We start from the raw sequence: 23,906 nt of genomic DNA, 5'->3' as shown, positions 1-23,906 counted from the left end.
CTGTGTCTTAAAGTTCTCATATGAGTGAAGTCATATGATATTTGTCTTTTACTGACTAATTTCACTTAGCATAATACCCTCTAGTTCCATCCACATAGTTGCAAATGACAAGATTTCATTCTTTTTGATTGCCGAGTAATACTCCATTGTATATATATACCACCTCTTCTTTATCCATTCATCCATCGATGGACATTTGGGCTCTTTCCATACTTTGGCTATTGTTGATAGTGTTGCTATAAACATGGGGGTGCATGTGTCCCTTTGAAATAGCATACCTGTATCCCTTGGATAAATACCTAGTAGTGCATTGCTGGGTTGTAGGGTAGTTCTATTTTTAATTTTTTGAGGAACCTCCATACTGTTTTCCAGAGTGGCTACACCAGCTTGCATTCCCACCAGCAGTGCAAAAGAGATCCTCTTTCTCCGCATCCTCGCCAACATCTGTTGTTGCCTGAGTTGTCAATGTTAGCCATTCTGACAGGTGTGAGGTGGTATCTCATTGTGGTTTTGATTTGTATTTCCCTGATGATGAGTGATGTTGAGCATTTTTTCATGTGTCGGTTGGCCATCTGGATGTCTTCTTTGGAGAAGTGTCTATTCCTGTCTTTTGCCCATTTCTTCACTGGATTATTTGTTTCTTTGGGTGTTGAGTTTGGTAAATTGTTTATAGATTTTGGATACTAACCTTTTATTTGATATGTCGTTTGCAAATATCTTCTCCCATTCTGTCAGTTGCCTTGTAGTTTTGCTGATTGTTTCCTTCACTGTGCAGAAGCTTTTTATTTTGATGAGGTCCCAATAGTTCATTTTTGCTTTTGTTTCCCTTGCCCAGGAGTTTTATAGTTTTGCATTTTACACTTAGATGATTGACGTTAGATCTTTCTTCTTTTCTAATATATACATCCAATGCAATAAAACTCCAAGTACTACTTTTGCTGCATCCCACTAGTTTTGATAATTTGTTTTTTCATTTTCATTTAAAGTACTTTAAAATTTCTCTTGAGAATTCTTCTTTGACCCATGTGTTATTTAGAAGTGTGTTGTTTAATCTCCAAGTATTTGGGGGATTTTCCAGCTATCTTCCTATTACTGATTTCTAGCTTAATTCTGTTGTGATCTGACACTAGATATTGTAAGGTTTTTATTTTTTTTAAGTTTGTTAAAGCGTGGCTTATGGCCCACAATGTGGTTTACCTTGGTGAATATTCCATGTGAGCTTGAGAAGAATGTGTATGCTGCTTTTGTTGGATGAAGTAGTCTAAAGATATCCATTATATTGGGGCACCTAGGTGGCTCAGTTTGTTGAGGGCCTGACTTCGGCTCAGGTCATGATCTCACAGTTTGTGAGTTCGAGCCCGGCGTCCAGCTCTGTGCTGACAGCTCAGGGCTGGAGCCTGCTTTGGATTCCGTGTGTCCTTCTCTCTCTGTTCCTTCCCTGCTCACACTCTGTCTCTCTCTCAAAAATAAATAAAGATCAAAAAAAATTTTTTTTCAAAAAGATATCCATTATATCAACTGTGTCCTCATTGGTTTTCTGTCTGCTGGATCTGTCTATTTCTGATAGAGGGTTTTGAAGTTTCCAACTATAATACTAGATTCATCTATTGTTTTCCTTGAAATTCTGTAAGTTTTTGCCTCATGGATTTTGATACACTGTGGTTAAGTGCATACATATTACTTGTGATATCTTTGTAGAGAGTTGACCGTGAGATCATGACCTCAGCTGAAATCAAGAGTGGGACACTCAACTTACTGAGCCACCCAGGCATCCCTAAAGAATTTCTTTTAACATTTCTTGCAAGGCAGGTCTACTGGCAACAAATTCCCTTGATTTTTATTCATCTGAGAAAGTCTTTCTCCTTTACTTTAGAAGGATAATTTCACAGAGTACAGAATTCTAGGTTGGTGTGTTTTTCCTCTCAACACTTTAAATAGTCACTTCACTCTCTTCTTACTTGCATGGTTTCTGAGGAGAAGTTGGATGTAATTTTTATCTTTGTTCAGCTATAGGTAAGGTGGATTTTTACTCCTCTGGCTTTTTTCAGAATTTTTTTCTTATCTTTAATTCTCTGCAGTTTAAAAATGATATGCCTATGTGTAAGTTTTGTTTTCTTGCTGTTTTTTTTTTGTGTTTTTTTGCATTTATGTTCTTTGAGCTTCTGGGATCTGTGGTTTGTTGTCTAACATTAATTCGGGAAATCCTCATGGTCATTATTGTTTCAAATGTTTCTTCTTTTTTTTTTTCTTTTTTTTCTCCTTCAGGTACTCCCATTACATGCATTTTACATCTTCTGTAGTTTTCCTACAGTACCTGGATATTCTGTTTTTTTCTTTGTCTTTTTTTTTTCTTTTCATTTTTGGAGGTTTCTACTGAAATATCCTCAAACTCAAGAGATTCTTTGCTCAGCTGTGTCTAGTCTACTTATAAGCTCTTCAAAGACATTCTTCATTTCAGTTACAGTAGTTGTTTTTGTTTTAATCTCTAGGATTTCTCGTTGGTTCTTAATTTTCATCTCTGCTTATGTAGCCAATCTGATTTTGTATGCTATTAGTACTCTTAGCACATTAATCACATTAATCATAATTGTTTTAAATTCCTGTTCTGATAATCTCAACATCTCTGCCATATCTGAGTGTGGTTCTGATGCTGAATATGGTTGATGTCTCTTCTGTATTTTTTGCCTTATAGTATGTGTTGTAATTTTTCCTTGATATGCAGGCATAATGAATTAAAAGAAACTGCTATAAACAGACCTTTAATGATGTGGTGGTGAGTTGGGGGCGGGGGGAGGAGAAGTGTTCTATAGTCCTATGATTGGTCTCAGTCTTTTAGTGAGCTTGTGCCTCTGGACTGTGAATTTCACATGTGTGTCTTTGTTTTTTTCTTTGTTTATGTGGGACAAGATGGCTAGAATGGGCTGGAGTTGGGTATGTCTCTTCCTGAGGTTATGGTTTGATAATACTCCAGAGGTTAGGGTCTGGTTAGCTGGTTTCCCTTGAGGGCAGGCCTTATTCATAAAAATAGAGTGTTTTGTTACATTTTAAAGTGGTTCCTTTTTCCCTCCGCTGGAAGCACTGGGAGATTTTTCTCTGATATTTGCTTTGGGAATCTCATCAAGCTCCTGGAGATAAATGTCACAAAATTGTAGGGACCCCACTATGACTGGATACCCTGAATTTTTAACTCTCAGTCCATCTGAGCCTCCAGCAATTTGTCAGTTATAGTTCTGGTTTTCCTACCCTGGCACTGGTTCTCACAGGTAGTTTCCACTGATGAGTCTCTGCTCCAATAAATTATTATTCTCTGTATTCTCATACCGGTTTCTCCAATCTCAAGGGCAGCAATTTGCCCTGTATCCTCATCTCTCTAATGGATCCTAGAAGAGTTTTTGATTTGTCAGTGTGTTTAGCTTTTCACTCATTGTTAGAATGGAATGGTGGCTTCTGAGCTTCTTACATGCTGACTGGAAACTGAAATCTTTTTGTTTGTTAAATCAAGACAAGACACTATAGTCAAAAGTTGGGTTTTTATCATGTTTGTAGGTAAACAGAATTATTGCAAAATATTTCTGGTGAAGAAAGCTTACCTATATATAAAAGCAAAATGTCAAGTATTTAAAAATCAAATTCTGGGGCATCTGGGTGTCTAACTCTTGGTTTCAGCTCAGGTCATGATCTCACAGTTTGTGAGATGGAGTCCGATGTCAGGTTCTGCACTGACAGCATGCAGAACCTGCTTGGAATTCTCTCTCTCAAAATGAATAAATAAACTTAAAAAATAATAAAATAGAAATAAAATCTTCACAGTGTTCATCATCTAGTATATCAGGCTCCTAAAAGAGAAGCATTTCCTAAATCTTTCTGAATGCTGTTAATTTATATTTCCATTGAATTTGATAGTGCTTACTTTTCTCACTGCCCTATCCTGACATTTCTTTCCTTACAGTGTTAAATTAATCTACTTAAAGAAAGACACCTAGATTTTTCCTTGAAAAGAGGAAGTTTATTAAAATATTTTCATATAAATCTCATGTCATTGAAAAACCACAAATGGTTTGAATGCTCACTAATGTTCACTTTAATTTTGTTGAGGAAAAACCCAAATTCCCCCAAATATATTATTTTACCAATATTTTTAAAGTTAAAAATCTAAACACAGAGAGACTCTTAATCAATTAACCTTATCTTTGTATATATGTCACGCACTGAGAAAATAGGAAGTGGCTTATTTTTTATTCGACAGTGGAAACCTGTGGCTTCAAATCTGTCACTTAACACTCCTTGGTGACATTTAGATTGAGAGCTGCACAGTGGGCCCAGGCTCGGTCACTGCATATCTGCAGCCAGGTGTGCAATCAAGTCTTTGGCATCTTGCATGACGGAGGGTATTTCTGAGCCATTTTCAGTCACTTGTGTTCCAAACAAGAACATCTTCCTGTCATTTCCCACCTCAGACAATGCCAAAGCTTCGTGGATATCTGTAATACGATAGGCTGTTTCAAGATCCTTCATCCCGAATAGAAAAAGGAAAGGAAAAAACTAGTTATTTTGTAATCCTTTTCGATAGAAAAATGTATTACTCTCATTGCTCTCAATGATCCCACCTCCATTTTAATGTGGAGGATATTGTGACCCCATTATTATGACTTCAGTGGTTGTCTGAATATAAAGATTTTAATCAGCATTATACTAGCAATGGGGTGCCTGCCTGGCTTAGTTGGTAGAGCATGCAACTCTTGATCTTGGGGTCATGAGTTCAAGCCCCACACTGGGTATAGCGATTACTTAAGAAAGAAAAGAAAAGAAAAGAAAAGAAAAGAAAAGAAAAGAAAAGAAAAAAAATAGGCAGCAGGATTATACCAGTATTTATGAGCTATCATCAAAAAAAAATTTTTGGAATGAAGTTAAGCCTTTATAACATCTTAATCAGTTTTCTAACCACTGCAGTCAATCTGCTTTTTTTTTGTTGTTTTTTTTTCCATTTCTTTTTTATTTGCCCAAAATTATATTCAATAGGATGAATTATTTTTTTTTTTTATTGAGGTATAGTTGACACACAATGTTACACTAGTTTTAGGTGTACAACATAGTAATTTGACAACTCAACGTGTTATTCAATGCTCACCACAAGTGTAGCTACCATCTGTCACCATACAATGCTATTACAATACCATTAATTACATTCCCTGTGCTGTATCTTTCATCACTGTGACTTATTTATTCTGTAACTGAAAACCTGTACCTCCCATTCCCCTTCATTCCTTTTTGCCCATCTCCTTGTATTTATGGGTCTGTTTCTGCTTTTTGTATTTGTTCTTTTGTTGCTATATTCTGCATATAAGTGAAATCATATGGTATCCTTCTTTCTCTGTCTGACTTCACTTAGCATAATGCCCTCTAGGTCATCCCTATTGTCACAAATGGCAAGATCTCATTCTTTTTTTATGGTAATATTCCAAAATATGTATGTATATACTACATCTTCTTTACTTGTTTACCTACAGATGGACACTTAGGTTGCTTCCATGTCTTGATTATTGTAAATAATGCTGCAATAAACATAGGGGTGCATATGCCTTTTCAAATTGGTGTTTTAGTTTTATTTCTTATTATTTATTTTTCAAACTTTTATTTACATTCTAGTTAGTTAACATATAGTGTAATATTGGTTTCAGGAGTACAATTTAGTGATTTATCACTTATATATATAACATCCAGTGCTCATCATAACAAGTGTCCTCCTTAATACACATCACCCATTTAAGTGTTTAAGTTCTCTTTGGGTAAACACTCAGTAGTGGAATCACTGGATCATATGGTATTTCTGTTTTTAATTTTTTGATAACCTGGACCTGCCATACTGTTTCCACAGTGCTTGCACCAATTTATTTTCCTGCCAACAGTGCACAAGGGTCCTTTTTTCTCCACACCCTCACCAACACTTATTATTTCTTACCGTTTTGATTCTAGTCATTCTGCCAGATGTGAGATGATATCTCAATGTGATTTTGATTTGTATTCCCTTGATTATGAGTGATGTTGAGCATATTTTCATGGGTCTGTTGGCTATTTGTATGTCTTCTTCAGAGAAATGTCTGTTCATGTCTTTTGCCTATGTTTTCATTGCATTATTTGTTTTTTGTGTGTGTTGAATTGTGTAAGTTCTTTATATATTTTGGATATTAAGTCCTCATCAAATATATCATTTGCAAATACCTTTTCCCAATTAGTATTTGCCTTTTCATTTTGTTGATGGATTCCTTTGCTGTGTTGATGGGTTCTTTTTTATTCTGGTGCAGTCCCAATAGTTTATTTTGGTTTTTGTTTCCTTTGCCTCAGGAGACATATCTAGAAAAATGTTTCTGATAGTATCTGGCTGGAGTTTATTACATTTCTAAATGTTGGTCACCCCAATATAGTGCCTGCCTGAAACCAGAATTCATTTAGTTTTAGACCCCGCAGTGACTTTTTAAACAGTGTTAATGGATCCAGTAATATGTGGACAATGTCTTAAGTTAATAAATTCATTGACGGAATTGGAGAGGAAGAATATATATGAGGAGAGTGTTGGATAAAAAGAGGAGCTCCTTGTAATGATAAAAGCACATCAGGGATAGGGTTCAGTCAGCAGAGCATGCAACTCTTGATCTTGGGGTCATAAATTTGAGCCCCCACGTTGGGCATAGAGTTTACTTAAAAAAATAATAAATAAACTTAAAAAATAATAAATAAAATAAAAGTCAACATATGTTAAAAACAAAAAGCACATCAGGGATAAATCCCAGGTTTATTCCATACTTGCATAACTGTGCATTAATAGAATAGAGGCCATCACTGAAAAAGTAAAAATAGTAAGATGACTTTTTAAAAATCCTTATATAATAACTTGAACCAATGAGTCATCTAAAAGCATAGATTACTTTGGCAAAGGAATATCAACAAAGATGCCTTAAACTAAACCAAGATGCCTTAATATCCAAAACTTAACTCGAATATCCAAATCTTTCATTATTAAGCCCCAGTAAAAGTTATAAATTTGACTGTTTAAAAATGGCTCTGTTTATTCAATTTGATGAAGATAAGAGATACAAACCACAAAGGAAAGCATTGATAAAATAGACTATTCGAAATGGAAAGCTATACAGGTGAGAAAAATATATGCAAAATGAGAACAGATGTAGGGAGCTCAGTGGCTCCATCAAGGGTAATAATATTCACATTATAGGGATCCCAAAAGAACAGAGAGAAGAGGGGACAGAAAACTTATTCAAAGAAATAATAGCTGAAAACCTCCTTAATCTAGGCAAGAAAACAGATATTCAGATACAAGAGGCACAGAGATCCCTCAATGAAATCAACCCAAGGAGGTCCACATCAAGAAACATAGTAATAAATATGGCAAAAAGTAGTGGTAAAGAGAGAATTTTATTTTTTTCAACTTTTTTTTTTTTTTTATTTTTTTTATTTTTTTGGGACAGAGAGAGACAGAGCATGAACGGGGGAGGGGCAGAGAGAGAGGGAGACACAGAATCGGAAACAGGCTCCAGGCTCCGAGCCATCAGCCCAGAGCCTGACGCGGGGCTCGAACTCACGGACCGCGAGATCGTGACCTGGCTGAAGTCGGACGCTCAACCGACTGCGCCACCCAGGCGCCCCAAGAGAGAATTTTAAAAGCAGCAAGAAAGAGGTGCCTAGGTGGCTCAGTTGGTTGAATGTCTGACTGTTGATTTCAGCTCGGGTCATGATCTCATGGTTCATGGGTTTGAACCCTGCAATGGACTTTGCGCTGACAGTGTGGAGCCTGCTTGGGATTCTCTGTTTCCCTCTCTCTCTGCCCCTCCCCTGCTTACATGCTCTCTCTCTCTCCTATCTCTCTCATAAACAAATAAACATTAAGAAAAAATAAAAGCAGCAGAAGAAAAGAAGACAGTTACATACAAGGAAATCCCATAAGGCTATCAGATTTTTCTGCAGAAACTTTGCAGGCCAGAAGGGAGCGGCATGATATATTCAAAGGGCTAAAAGGAAAAAAATCTGTAGCCAAGAATATTCTATCCAGCAAGGCTACCATTTAGAATAGGAGAGATAAAGAGTTTCCCTGATAAAAAAAGCTAAAACAGTTCATGACCACTGAACCAGTCCTACAAGAAATGTTAAAGGGGACTCTATTTAAGTGAAAAGACCATAAGTAACAGTAAGAAAAGTAGGAAGCACAAAAGCAATATAAATAAGTATATATGTAAAAATCAGTCAAGGAATTAAAAAAATAAAAGGATGTAAAGTATGGTACCATATACCTAAAATGTGGGGAGAAGAGTAAAGAATGGTTTCAAACTTAAGTGACCATCAACTTATTATACAGAATGCTATATGTAGGTATTATATATAACATAATGGTAACCACAAATCAAAAATCAATAATAGATATGCAAAAATTAAAGAAAAAGAAATGCAAATATATCACTAAAGAAAGCCAGCAAACTGTGAGAGAAAAGAACAGAGGAAAGGATCAGAGAAGAGCTACAAAAACAACCACAAAACAAGTAACAAAATGGCAATAAATACAAACCTATCAATAATTAGCATGAACTAAATGCTCTGATCAAAAGACATAGAGTGATGGAATAGATTAAAAAACAAGACCCATATATATACTGGCTACAAGAGATTCATTTCGGGGTGCCTGGCTGGCTCCGTCAGTAGAGCACATGACTCTTGATTGTGGGGTCATGAGTTCAAGCCCCACATTGGATGTAGAGCTTACTTTAGAAATTTTAAAAAGAGACTCATTTTAGACCTAAAGACACATGCATACTGAAAAGTGAAGGGATGGAGAGATATTTATCATGCATATGGATGTCAAAAGAAAGCTGAGGTAGCAATACTTACATTGGATACTGTAGACTTCATAAAGAATTTTTTTAAGTTTATTTATTTAGTTTGAAAGAGAGAGGGTGGGGAGGGGCAGAGAGAGAGGGGGAGAGAGAGAATCCCAAGCATGCTCCGCATTGTCAGTGTGGAGCCCAAACCGTGGCTTGAACTCAAAAACCGTGAGATCATAACCTGAGCCAAAATCAAAAGTTGGATGCTTAACTGACTGAACCACACAGGTGTCCAAAGACTGTAACAAGAGACAAAGAAAGACATGACATAATAATAAAGGGGACAATCCAACAAGAAGATATAACAATTGTAAATATGCACCCAACATGAAAGTACCCAAATACATAAAACAATTAATAACAAACATAAAGGAAATAATCAGTAGTAATATAATAATAAGGGGACTTTAACACCCCACTTACATCAATGGACAGATGATCCAAATAGAAAAGAAACAAGGAAACACTGGCTTTGAATGACACACTAGACTAGATGGATTTAACAGATATATTCAGAAAATTCCATCCTAAAACAGCAGAATACACATCCTTTTCAAGTGCACATGGAACATTCTCCAGAACAGATTACATATCAACCCACAAAACAAATCTCAACAAATACAAAAAGACTGAACTTAAACCAAGCATCTTTTCTGACCACAACACTATGAAACTAGAAATGAACCATAAGAAAAAAACTGGAAAGAGCACAAATACATGGAGGATAAATAACATGCTAATAAACAATGAATAGGTCAACCAAGGAATAAAAATTACATGGAGAAAAATGAAAACAAAACCGCAATGGTCCAAAATCTTTGGGATACAGCAAAAGTGGTTTTAAGAGGGAAGTTTATAGTAATACAAGTCTACCTCAAGAAGCAAGAAAATTCCCAGATAAACAACTTAACAATATACCTAAAAGAGCTACAAAAAGAAGATGAAACAAAACTTCAAACCAGCAGAAGGAAGGAAGTAATAAAGATTAGAGCAGAAATAAATGATATAGAAACTAAAAAAAAAAAAAAAAAAAAAGCCCAACAGAACAGATCAATGAAACTAGGAGCTGATTTTTTGAAAAGATCAACAAAATTGATAAACCTCTAGCTGGGTTCATCAAAAAATAAAAAATAGAGAGAGAGAGAGCACTCAAAGGAGCAAAATCAGAAACAAAAAAGGAAAAATATCAACCAACACCACAGAAATACAAATGATTATAAAAGAATATAATTAAAAATTATATGCCAACAAATTGGACAACCTACAAGAAATGGACAAATTCCTAGAAACATATAACCTCCCAAAACTGAATCCAAAAGAAAAATAAAGTTTGAACAGACCAATTTCCAGCAATGAAAATCAAATCAATAATCAAAAAACTCCCAACAAACAAAAGTCCAGGACTAGAAGGCTTTGCAGTGAATTCTACCAAACATTTAAAGAAGAGTTAATATCTATTTTTCTTGAACTATTTCAGAAAATAGAAGAGGAAGAAAAACTTCCAAATTCATTCTATGAGGCCAGCATTACCCAACACCAAAACCAGAGCAAGACACCACAAAAAAGGAGAACTACAAGCCAATATCTCTGATAAACATAGATGCAAAAATCTGCAACAAAATATTAGCAAACCGAATCCAATAATATATTAAAAAAATTATTCACCATAATCAAGTAGGATTTATTCCTGGGATGCAAGAGTGGTTCAATATTTGCAAATCAATCAATGTGATACATCACAGCAATAAGAGAAAGGATAAAAACCATGTAATCATTTCAGTAGATGCAGAAAAAGCAGTGGACAAAGTGCAACATCCATTCATGATAACCCCCGCTCCCCCCACAAAGTAGTTTTAGAGAGAACATACCTCAACATAATAAAGGCCATATAATTATATGAAAAACCCACAGCTAACATCATACTCAATGGGAAAAAACTGAGAGCTTCTCCCTTAAGGTCAGGAATAAGACAAGGATGGGGCACCTAGATGGCTCAGTCAGTTATACATCTGACTTGGGCTCAGGTCATGATCTCACGATTTGTGAATTTGAGTGCCACTTCGGGTGAGCACGAGCCCCCCATCAGGTGAGCTTGAGCCCCGATTCGGGTGAACTTGAGCCCCAGTTTGGGTGAGCACAAGCCCCGCTTCAGGTGAACCCTGCTTCTCTCTCTCTCTTTCTCCCTCTCTCTCTCTCTGCTCCTCGCTCACTTGTGCCCCCCCCCCAAAACAAACAAACAAACAAATAAATAAATAAATCTTGGGGAAAAAAAGGAATAAGACAGGGATGTTCATTCTATAGTACTGGAAGTCCTAGCCACAGCAATCATCCAGGAAAAAGAAATAAAAGGCATCCAAATTGGTAAGGAAGAAGTAAAGTTTTCACTGTTTGCAGATGACATGATACTATACATAGAAAACCCAAAAGACTCCACCAAAAAACTGATAGAACTGATAAATGAATTCAGTAAAGTCACAGGATACAAAGTCAATGTATAGAAATCTGTTGCATTTCTTAGACACTAATAATGAAGCAGCAGAAAGAGAAATTAAGGAAATAATTCCATTTACAATTGCACCAAAAATAATAAAATACCTGGGAATAAACCTAACCAAGGAAGTAAAAGACCAGTACTCAGAAAACTATAAAACATTGGGGTGTCTGGGTGGCTCAGTCAGTTAAGCGTCCAACTTCAGCTCAGGTCATGATCTCACAGTCCGTGAGTTTGAGCCCCGTGTCAGGCTCTGTGCTGACAGCTCAGAATCTGGAGGCTGCTTTGGATTCTGTGTCTCCCTCTCTCTCTGCTCTTCCCCTGTTCATGCTCTGTCTCTCTGTCTCAAAAATAAATAAAAACATTTAAAAATTTTTTTTAAAAAAGAAGACTATAAAACATTGATGAAAGAAACTGAAGACAACACAATGAAATGGAAGGACATCCCATGCTCATGTATTAGAAGAACACATATTGTTAAAATATCTATACTACTCAAAGCAATCTACACATTTAATGCAATCCCTATCATATACCACCAGCATTTTTCACAGAGCTAGACAAAACAATCCTAAAATGTGTATGTAACCACAAAAGACCCCATATAGCCAAAGCCATCTTGAAAAAGAAAAACCAAAGTAGAGGCAGCACAATTCCAGACATCAAGTTATACTACAAAACTGTAGTAATCAAAACAGTATGGTACTGGCACAAAAACAGAGATCAATAGAACAGAGTTAGAAAACCCAGAAATAAACTCACAATTATATGGTTAATCCATCTAAGACAAAAAAGGCAAGGATATGCAATGGGAAAAAGTGTCTTCAACAAATGGTGTTGGGAAAACTGGACAGCAACATGCAAAAGAATGAAACTGGACCATTTTCTTAAACAGCACACAAAAACAAACTCAAAATGGATTAAGGACCTAAATGCGAGACCTGAAACCATAAAAATCCTAGAAGAGAGCACAGGCAATAATATTTCTGACATTGGCTGTAGCAACATTTTTCTAGATATTTCTGCTGAGGCAAGGGAAACAAAAGCAAAAATAAACTGTTGGGACTACATGAAAATAAAAAGCTTCTGCACAGCAAAACAAACAAACAAACAAACAAACAAACAAAACCAACCAAAAACCAAAAACCAAAAACCAAACAAAAAACAAAAATTCCCTGAAAGCTAAAAACAAACGAAAACTAAAAAAAAACTAAACAAGCAACAAAAAGAAAAGACAACCTACTGAATGGGAAAAGTAACATATCTGATAAAGGGTTAGTATCCAAAATATAAAAAAAAAAAACAACTCATGCAACTCAATACCAAGAAAAACAAATAATACAATTAAAAAATGGGCAGAACACATGAACAGACATTTCTCCAAAGAAGACATACATATGGCCAAAAGACACATGAAAAGATGCTCAACACTACTCACCACCAGGCAAATGCAAATCAAAACCACAATATTACCTCACACTTGTCAGAATGGCTAAAATCAAAACCACAAGAAATAACAAGTGTTGGCAAAGATGTGGAGAAAAAGGAACCCTCATGCACTGTTGGTGGGGATGCAAACTGGTGCAGCCACTGTAGAAAATAGTATGGAGGTTCCTCAAAAGAATAAAAATAGAACTACCCCAGCACGTCTAGCTGGCTCAGTCAGTAGAGCATGCGACTCTTGATCTCAAGGTCGAGAGTTTGATCCCCACACTGGGTATAGAGTTTACTTACAAAAAAAAAAAAAAAAAAAGAAAAAAAAGAACTACCCTATAATCCCACCAAAATATAAAAATACCAATTACCCCTGTGTTTATTGCAGCATTATTTACAATTGTAAAACTATGAAAGCAACTCAAGTGTCCATCAATAGATGACAGGCTAAAGAAGATGTGGCATAAAGAATATTCCATTGTGTGTGTGTGTGTATTTATTATTATTATTATTATCATTATTATTACTATTCAGCCATAAAAAGAATGAAATCTTGCCATTTGCAGAAACATGGATGGATCTAGAGAGCATAATGCTAAGTAAAATAAGCCAGTCAGAGAAAGAAAAATACCGTATGTTTCACTCATATGTGGAATTTAAGATATGGAAGAAACAAAGGAAAGAAAAAGAGACATACCAAAAACCAGACTCTTAACTATAGAGAACAAACAGTTACTAGAGGGGAGGTGGATGGATGGGGGGATGGGTGAAATAGGTGAAGGGGATTAAAGAGTATACTTATCTTGATGAGCACTGAGTAACATATAGAACTACTGAATCACTATATTATACACCTGAAAGTAATATAACACTGTTAACTATACTAGAATTAAAATAACAATTTTTTAATGTGGTGGTTTAAAAAATAAATGGAAAGCTATGTATAAAAAAGAGAACCATAAGCAAAGTAAAATAATAGCCAACAGGTTGCTGGAGAAGATATTTGTAATGCACAGAAGTAACAAAGGATTATTTTCCCAAAAGATATGAAAGATTTCTACAACTCAAATAGGAAAAGATGAACACCCTAATAGGAATCTGTGAAAAGATATTAAAAGACAATTCACAGACGTAGAAATTAGCTTCAAAGAATGAAACGAATTTGAAACTAATAACCAATGCACATCTGAAAAGATGTTCAAGCTCACTAGTAACTAAGGAAATGCAAATTAGAATAATGGGATAAAATTTCAGCCCCATCAGATTGGTGAAAATGAAAAAGTTTGACAATGCCAAGTACTGAGAAGGATATGTAGCTGCAAAAACTGTCATATTCCATTGGTGGAAGAATAAATTGGTGCAGTATCTTTGGGAAAAAAAACAACTTGGTAAGTAAGATCTAGGAAAACTGAGTATGTACAAATCTGAAAAACCAGCAATTCCTCTTTAAAGTATATGCACTAGAGAAATGTTGATATGTATCTACAAGGAAACACATACCTTGAGATTCACTGTAGCACTTTAAATACCAATAAAAAATTGGAAATAACCCAAATGCCCATTTTCTCTCTCTTCCTCTCTCTCTGCCCCTGCTACATGCATTCCCTCTCTCTCTCTCTCTCTCTGTCTCTCAAAAAAAAAAAATTCTGAAGTAGCTTCTACACTGGACTGTAACATAGGCTCCTACTTTAGGTCATCATTTGTAATTACTTAGTTTACTTTCATAAACATTTGCCCTTAGAAGCAGTGGGAGAATCAAGTTCTCTAATAATTGGCAACCTTAGCAATTGAGAGAGGGGCTTTAGTATTATAATGCTATAGATGTTCAATTTTTTAAAACTGATTTTATTATGGTAAAATACACATAACAAAATTTACCATTTTAACCATTTTTAAGTGTACACTTCAGTACAGTCACATTTTGTTCAACAATCCACCTCCAGAAGTCTTTTCACTTTGCAAAACTGAAACTCTCTACTCACAGCACAATAACTCCCCATTTCTCCCTCCCCCAACTCAAGGCAACCATCATTAATATAAACCTGTGTCCATTAAACAGTAACTCCACCATCTCCTCTCCTCCCATTCCCTAGTAATCTCTAATCTACTATCTGTGTCTATGAATTTAACTACTCTAGGTACCTCGTAAAAGTGGAATCACACAGTGTTTGTTGTTTTGTGACTGGCTTCTTTCACTTACCATATTGTCCTCAAGGGTCATACATGTAATAAAATGTACCAGAATTTCCTGTTTTAATGCTGAATGATATCACATTGTGTGTATATATCACATTTTGTTTATCCATTCATCCATGGAAGAACACTTGGTTTGCTTCTACCTTTTGGCATTGTGAATAATTCTGCTGTGAATATGGATGTACAAGTATCTGTTTGAGTTCCTGCTTTTAATTCTTTTGAGTATATACTCAGAAGTGGAATTGGTGGATCATATGGGAGTTATATTTGTAATTTTGTAAGGAACTGCCATACTGTTTTCTATAGTGGCTGCACCATTTTACATTCCCAATGACACTGTACAAGGGTTCCAATTTCTCCATGGTAGTTTAATATCTATAATGTATATGTGAGAAATAAATTCAGGTCAGGTTAATTGATCTAAAACAAACTATTTCTTTATATATAGTAGTCCCTCAAATATTTTGTTGAAATCAATTCAACCATCAGTAAATGTTTATTGAAATTAAATTCAACACATATTTTTTGAATTTCTACTATGTACAGTATACTAAGTATTCTGAAGGACACAAAGATGAATAATGGTCTTTGTTCTCAAGGAGTTTATAATCCAGAAGATCTAATAAGTATAAACTAAACTGAATATACAGCATATTGTTAAATATCCAGCTATTAAAAGTAGACATTTATATTTCTTTCATTGACAATAAAGCTATTGAATACCACTTATATTTGCACAGATTTTTACCTGTTTGTTTGCAAACACAACCAGAGGAAGGATTGGGTTTGTTCCAATTAATTGATGAAGGTGTTTCTTGGCTTCAGGTAATCTGTTGTGATCTGCTGAATCTACCACAAAGATCAGCAGCAATCCTCTGGACAGGTACATTTCCCAATAGGAACGGAAAGGTTCACTGCCACCAACTACACAGAATAGTAGAGAAAGAAGACACCAAAAACATTGCAGAAGTGTCCACTGAGGAGCCAGGAAAGATACTTTTAGATAATATCCAAACACTGGACAGATGTTTTGATAAAACACCACTGTGTTAGAGTGTACCCAATTCAGAGAATGACCAGAGAGCTGTTACGAGGGAAATGGTTGGTGGGAATATTTACCCTCCACAAGTGGTCCAATCATTCTGGAACACAAAGGATCAGCATAAAGACACTAGATACTACAGAGGATGTCTTCTGATCCGTAAACATAGCGACCCCAGGGGCCACAGCCATCCTATCTGTTAAACTCAGAAAATGGGAGTAGGCTACTAAAATAACTCAGGGTGGTGGGTTAAAACACACCTTCCTCTAAAATAAGTTTTAGATGGACTGAATTCACTGGCCAGCCTCATTTGAACAATCTTTTTCCTTTGTCAACATCCCAGAACTAATTTCTCTCTTAACATTGCACTAAGAGTTAATATGATCCTGTGAACATTAAGGAATACTTGCCTCAGAAAAAAAATGCCTTTGGATTATTTCATTCTGCTGATTCTTCCCAGAAGAAACTTACTAGTAATGATAATAATATATATACAGCGAACTTAGTTTTTGTTTTTCTCCTAGAAGAGAGGTTGGCAAATTATGGCCCACAGTTTAAATCTGGCCCAACGCCTATTTTTGTATAGCCCATGAAGAAAGAATGGATTTTACACTTTTAAATTTCAGGGAAAAAAAAGAAAGAATAACATTTAATAATATGAACATTATATCACATTTGGATTTCAGTGCCTACAAATAAAGCTTTATCAGAACACAGACATGTGGATTTGTTCACATATTGTCTGTGGCTGCTTCCACACTACAACAGAAGTCAGTAGTTTGAAGACCCCTGTTTTAGGAATTTAACAAAAACATTTAAAATACTACTGGGAAAGGGTCTTGATTTGCCTTTCTTTTGTTTTCCTTTTATAGAGCTAGGCTAATTCCGTAAAGTATTTCGTGTTATTAATTTTTTAAAAGAATGTTCTGTAATCTTCTAAGTTATTCACGTGGTTTTAACATACTTAATTTAAGCATGAATGAACATTTGGGTTGTTCTTTTTTTGTGTGTGTGACATCATGACATCTCATCTATATAGGGGATTTTTATCTTTTTTGTTATTAACTTCTAATTTAATTGCAGTGTAGTCAAAGAACATGGTTTGTATGATGCCCCTTCTCTGAAAAATTTGTTAAGACTTGCTGTATGGTCCATGAAGTGGTCAATTTCAGTAAATGTTCCATGAGTATTTAAGAAGAACATGTATTTTTAGACTTGGGATGTAGCTAAAATTGTCTAATTGGACAATCTTATATTGTCCATTGGATGAAACTTGTTGATTATGTTCAAATTTTGTGTCTTTTCTAGTTTTGTTCCTATTAATAATTGACAATATGTTGAAGTCCCTCACTCCAATGGTAGTGTATGTCCCTTTCTACCCCTGGTTGGAATCTTCCTCTCTTTTCCTCCCTTCCTTCCTTTCTTTTCACTTTTTATACTTTGAGACTATTTTCTTAGCTATATATTTGGTTAAAGTTATTATTTCTCCTATAGCTTCTTAACAAATTGAAAACTCTATTCCTAATAATGTTGTTAGCTGAAAGATCTGCCTACACATTTACCGATTTCTTGGCCCACATTTTCTCTTTGTAACTGGATGAAAGCAAAAATAAAAAAGGTGATGGCAGTAATCTAAGTAAGAGACAGTATAGGTTCCAACTCAAATAGGTGCAGTAGGAAAGGATATAACTGATAAATACAGGATTTGTTTTAGCAGTAGAAAAACTCATAGTGTTTTATTTGTGGACTAGAGGTGAGGCTGCATAAGAAGAAATCAAGGGTGACCCCTAGTTTTCCGGCTTGAGTAACAAGATAGGTGAGGGGCCATTTACTGACCAGTAGATTATAGGGAAAGGAACAGATATGGAGATAAATCAAGCACTTAGTTTTGACCATTTTAGGTTTGAGAGGCCAATTAGATATCTAGGTGGAAATGTCAGGTGACATCTGGATATGTTTGGGCTGGATGGATAAATCTGGGATTCATTAGCAGAGGGATGATATTTAAGGCCAATAGGATGGATGAAATCATCCAAGGAGAGAGTGTAAAGAGAAGAGAATCTATGCAACTTTGGGGAACAGCAATATTTAGAGAAGCGGTGACTCCAGAATTACTTTAGAGTAGAGACTTCTGGGCTGCCATCTGGTTACAAAAAGAGGTTTAGGGCTTGTTTATAGTTGCATTTGCAGAGAAGGAAGTACACTTTATTTACCTAGACTGCATGTTTATTAGAGGTAGTAAGGGAGGAGAGAGACCGTTATAGGAGGGGGTGCTACAGCTTTCCTTTCAGCTTCCTCTTATACCAGCACTGTAAAATGGAGAAAATAAAAAGAAAAGAAAGTGATTCCCCCTGTCCCTCCACTGCACTATTAAACTATATATGCATTCTAAAAGTATAGGAAAATCTTACCCAGTGTTACTTTTCATACAGATGCAATGTTGCTAATAGTATGTCTGGCTTAAGGTATAACAAAATGAACCTCTCCTGTTTACTAATAAGAAAGAGGGCTTACTCTCTAGGAATTCCATTTGGCTATCTTCAGTGTTGATGCATACTGCATTGAAACCTTGGGTGGGTGCCACACTGTGCTGGACTTTGTTTAAAGCTAGAGAGTGGAGAACACTGGTCTTTCCTGCTCCGTCCAGGCCCAACACAAGGATCTGCTTATTTTTTTCCTGTGAAAAAAAAAAAAGACAAAACAATAAACCCATGTGACCAGGGCCTCGTTTTCCTGGCTCCTGGCAGTGTGCCTGCCTGTGGTAGGACCCGATGATAATTGTGGAACTGTAAACCAGAGCAAAACTTCACAAAAAATTTAATATATCTAGGGGAACCCGGCTGAGCTCAGTTGGTAGAGGACGGGACTCTTAGTCTTGGGGTCGTGAGTTCAAGCCCCACACTGGGTGTAGAGTTTACTTAAAAAAATTAATATGTCTAGAACAAACTGTACCAATCAGTTTGTATTTTATAATCTGCCATTAGTTATGTGGTATTAATCACACCACACCCTTCCATCCCCCAACTCCTGGTCAATCTATCAAATATAGACTTTATGTAGATCAGGATTTATAGGAAGTGCCATAGATCACAGGATCAATTTTCACATTTCATTTTGCTTCTTGAGTTCATGTCCACTGGGGATTGCACCAGAATTCAGTCTGTTTGAGATCTTGGGATCTCTATGGTTCATGTACTGACTGTGCCATTCAGCAAGTAAGCATCTAAGGTTTCTTATTACGGATCTGTTTTGTTTTCCCAATTGGATCACTAGATTAGAAGACTTTAGAGCAAAGTTCCCTTCTTATACTCTTTAAGATAAGTATTATGATTAAATGAAAAGGCTAAGGTTATAGAAATTGTTAAACCAGTTCCAGGGGCACCTGGGTGGCTCAGTCGGTTAAGCAGCTGACTTCGGCTCTGGTCATGATCTCGAGGTCCATGAGTTTGAGCCCCGTGTCGGGCTCTGTGCTGACAGCTCAGAGCCTGGAGCCTGTTTCAGATTCTGTGTCTGACCCTCCCCCGTTCATGCTTTGTCTCTCTCTGTCTCAAAAATAAATAAACGTTAAAAAAAAATTTTTTTAAAAATATATAAAAAAAAAAACCGGTTCCAATCACAAACATTTATTTTAAAACCTGACATTAAAACCTGTTGAACTTGACACAAACTTTAGAAAGAAGCATTCCACCAACATACCAGCCTTAAAAATTTTTATGACAAGTGACTGAGAGACAAGCATTGCAGACTGGTATGAAGACAAAGTTAAGAGTGCTCATAAAAGTGGCTATTAGGGTGCAAAATTTAATGTGATCAGTAGTAAATGACCAACGATACTGCAAGATTGCATAGGAATTCAATTCTATTTCCCAAACAGCCTGCTGAAGAAGTTTCTCATGCACAAAAACACCAGTAATTGTCTTCAATGGCACTGGTTTGGAAATAATAATCATTTACATTTGTACTCAAATACTAAATGTTGACATTAGATTTAGACTGGGTTTCTGGAAAAAAAATGAATTTTTTTCACTGTTCCTATTGTTCTTTTTTTAAAAAATAAGATCTATGTGAAAGTAAGATGTTTTAAGGTCTGGTCTAACAGGGTCTTGTACAGAGAGCATGATTTATCAAAACTGTCTCCTGAATACCAGAATTAGACAAATACATGTTGGGGCACCTGGGTGGCTCAGTCAGTTGAGCGACCAACTTCTGCTCAGGTCATGATCTCACGGTTTGTGGGTTCAAGCTGGCAAGGGTTCTGCGCTCAGAGCCAGGAGCCTGTTTAGGATTCTGTGACTCCCTCTTTCTCTGCCCCTCCCCCACTCACGCTCTGTCTCTGTCTCTCTCAAAAATGAATAAACATTTTTAAAAATTTAAAAAAGAAGACGAAGTACATGTTTTTGGAGTTAATTCTTGATGGCTCTTATAGCAAATAGTATTTCCATAGTTATTTCCTACCTTCATTCATGTTGCCTCTCATCTGCATCTAAATGTTACAGTGTCATTCTGGGAGTGTCATGGTAAGGAATAAATGGCTGTAGGGTGTGGATTGTGTCTCCCTTATTGCCTCCACAAATGGCCCCATGCTCAAGGCTACCCCAACATATTTCATCAATTCCAAGATGCATTTTTCCCTCCCACATTTTAACATCTCTGAAATGAGGATTTTACAATTCATGGTATGTCATGTTTTGATTGGCAGCATTTTTTTTTTCTTTCTCAGTGGTACTAAATTAATGGTATCTGAGATCCTATGGAAGTGTGAATTAAAACAGTTCCCTACTCTTTCCAACCACATCACTGACCCTAAGCCCATCCTTTCTAGAAATTTAGCAGTCACTGACGCTTTACATTTTACCTTATTTTAGCAAAATGCATGCTAAAATACATGCTTCCTCATGTTTATCTAATCTCTTAAGGAAAGCTGGGATTAATGTAAACCAAGAGTTTGGACACAATTTGTGATTTTGAACACCTCTGTTCCCTATCAAAAGTCATTCCTTTTACATTTGGATCTATAATAGTCTGTGTTTTACCAGAGATCAAATCTCAGTTAATAATTCAAATTGTTTAGAACCAGAAAAGCGCCTGTGAGCTCAGGAACTCCAGGAGCAGAAGTCCATTCAGCTGGGCTTAATGCTTGCTTTTCCTTTTTATCCTACCCGCCCCCGCCCCTCAATTTTTTAACTGTGGCAAAATTCACATAAAATTTACCATCTTAACCATGATTAAGCATACAATTCAGTGGTATTAACTACATTCATAATGCTCTTCATCTTGCAAAACTCAAACTCGGTAGTCATGACTAGCTCCCCACTCTCCCAGCCCTCAACCCCAGGCAATCATCAGTTCTACTCTATATGATTTGGACCACTCTAGGTACCTCATATAAGTAGAATCATAGGTATTTGTGGGGTTTTTTTTGTGATTGCAGCGCCTGGTTTCTGAGACCTCTCAGTTAAAACTTTGTGACCATCCCTTCTGGGCGCTAGTAGTTTGAAAACAATTTTTATTGTAACCACGGAGAAGGTCTAGCCCTAAAACACACCCTGCACGAATTCAGGGACCCTACACTTTCTGACAAAGAACGTGTTCAACGGGAAGGACTAGGTTGGAGAGCCCGCGCGCGGCGAGGGTTCGGGTCTGGTTTCTGTGCTGTAGGCGGCGGGTGCGCCAGTGCTGAGCGCTGGACGGAGATGGGGCCCAAGAAGGGCTGTTCCGGCCCCGTGAAGACCAACCAGGACCTCTTCTTCCTCAACGCTAGACCCGAAGAGGGGTGGGGCGCAGCGGCAGGGTTAGTTAGCCGTGAGGGTGAGGCAGGTGACGGGGAAAAGGGGTAGCGATGGGTCCGGCGAAGCTTGGCACACCCCCTCCCACCCACAGATTAAAATGCCCAAGGAGACCGGATTCCCTCCCGCCGGTCGGGGCCTCGGACGTAACAGAGCCAGCGGCGCTCGGGCCTGACCGCCGATAATGGCCTTGGGGAACGGGTCCGAGGCACCGGCCCCTTACCAGAGGCTCCAGCGGGGGCTTCGTCAAGGCGTTGTTATCCTTCTTCTCTTTGTCTTCTTTTCCCTCAAGGTGTTCCTTCTCTTTCTCGGTCTCCCGCTCTTTCTTTTCCTCCTCTCTACACTTATTTTTCTCCTCCTTCCCTGTCTCTTTCCCCTTCTTCTCTTTTCCCTTAATTTTCCCCTTCTCCACCTCCTTTTTCTCTTTCTCCTCCTTTCCTTTTTCCCGAATTTTTTCTTTCTCTGGCTCCTTCCCCTTCTTCTTCCCCTTCCCCCTCTCCATCTCCACCGTCCTAATTTCTTTCCCTCCTTCCGCGCGCCCGCGCGCTGGGGCCTGGGTTCTGGATCCCGGCAGGTGTGGCCCCCGAGGCGGACGCAGGGTAGAGACGTAGGTCCACGCAGCGTAGACAACACCCGCGGTCACTGTGCGGCTGGGGCCAGTCTCCCGGCGCGTTGGCTGCCGCCGGGTATCTCGCGCCCACTAGCGGGGTCCGCCGCGCAGCAGATTCGCCGAACCCGGGGCTGGGGGAGGGGAGGAGATGGCCGGGAAGCTAGGGGAAGCTTTAAACCCAGAGGAGTGGGGAGGACCAGCCACGGGAGTTGGGAGAACAGTGGGGCCGATCATCTGCATAGGAAAAGCCTTCACCCTACCATCCCATCCGCGACACTTCCTCGGCAGGTCGCATTATGGCAGGATTCCCTTAGGCTGGGACACAGTGTCTCAGAAAAGCCTTCCAAGCTGGCCCAGATTCCAGCGTCTCACCTCTACCTCACCACTCCAGAGTAGCCCAGCCTAAGGCCTAAGTGTCTCCCGTCGGGAGATCGCTTAAGGGAACCAACGTCCCAGCAGATTCCGTGCCTCTCCAAGCCAGTAACCATAAGCCTGAAAAGTCAAGTTTTTATCTTCCCGGCCCCCTGTTAACTACACTAGGAGTGTCCAGAGGCTGCTATCCAGGATGCTTAAGGAAAGAGAAAGTGAACGGTTCCCTTGTTTTAAATTCCCGACACATGTCGCCTAAAAAAGAATTTTGAAGATTAAATTAGAAGTCGGCCAGGATCACGGATACCAGTAATGCTGGGTATTAAAACTACAACTAAACAAAAATAGTCGCCCACAGTTATATATAGCAAATTAGGTACCACCTGGGCTTTTCAAAGGTGGCGTAATGTTTTTTAAACTGGTTTAAAAGCATATGGATGGTTTTTATTATTTTGCTTTAATGTTTGAGAGAAAGTGAGAGCACAAGGGGGTAAAGGGGTAGAGAGAAAGGGAGAAAGAATCCTATGCTCAGCCCAGGCTCAGCTTGCAAAGCCTGATGCTATGCTAGCTCTCAATATGGAGATCATGATCTAAGCCTGACCTAAGCAGAAATCAAGTCAGATGCTTAACTGAGCCACCCAGGTAACACTTATTTCGTTAAACTGCATTCAAAAATATATTTCATAATCCAACAAAATTATCAATGCAATAAACTGACTTTCCTTCATCAGATCTACCGTTCAAATAGGCTTGTAAGGAACAGTGAATGAAAGGCAGGTTCCAAGTTTGAGTAATGCAACAGTTTTTCAGGTTAGCAGTTTCCACTCAGCCTTGAAAATGCTGTGCTTAATAACTTAAAAAATGTTTACTACTCAATTTGTTTATATACTGGAAGGTAAAACTGGGTTCTTCCAGTCCCATCAGATTAGTTTTGTAGCTTTCTGGGAGGGGCAAGAAACAATTTTAGATATTCAGCCTAAAAAATTCTTCATATACCAACCAGAAGTCCCTATAAAATGCCAAGACCCATAACACCTTAATCCATACTCACTGCTAGAATCTTTTATTTTAAAATGTACCACAGTGAATGGAT

The 23,906-nt window shown here is 37.5% G+C and overlaps 1 protein-coding gene across 1 annotated transcript; it reads right to left on the bottom strand.

Moving 5' to 3' along the window:
• Positions 1-4,219: 4,219 nt before the first annotated feature.
• Positions 4,220-22,598, bottom strand: ARL9 (ADP ribosylation factor like GTPase 9). Its single transcript, XM_049630519.1, has 4 exons — positions 22,058-22,598; positions 18,563-18,725; positions 15,755-15,930; positions 4,220-4,509 (listed from the first exon to the last, which is right to left on the bottom strand). The coding sequence occupies exons 1-4, from the start codon at positions 22,334-22,336 to the stop codon at positions 4,330-4,332; spliced, it is 798 nt and encodes a 265-aa protein (XP_049486476.1). The 5' UTR covers positions 22,337-22,598; the 3' UTR covers positions 4,220-4,329.
• Positions 22,599-23,906: the final 1,308 nt, after the last annotated feature.

This window comes from Panthera uncia, chromosome B1 (assembly GCF_023721935.1).
Source record: "Panthera uncia isolate 11264 chromosome B1, Puncia_PCG_1.0, whole genome shotgun sequence".
In the NCBI taxonomy this organism is placed as follows: domain Eukaryota; kingdom Metazoa; phylum Chordata; class Mammalia; order Carnivora; family Felidae; genus Panthera; species Panthera uncia.
This window is presented reverse-complemented; position numbering and strand designations above follow the sequence as displayed.

Excerpts from the sequence above, each read along its gene's own strand:
- ARL9 (XM_049630519.1), bottom strand. The coding sequence starts at position 22,336 with ATGGAGAGGGGGAAGGGGAAGAAGAAGGGGAAGGAGCCAGAGAAAGAA. Across the intron at positions 18,726-22,057 it reads AGCCCCCGCTGGAGCCTCTG|GAAAAAAATAAGCAGATCCT; the intron begins GTAAGGGGCCGG and ends TTTTTTTCACAG. Across the intron at positions 4,510-15,754 it reads TTGTGTTTGCAAACAAACAG|GATCTTGAAACAGCCTATCG; the intron begins GTAAAAATCTGT and ends TTCGGGATGAAG.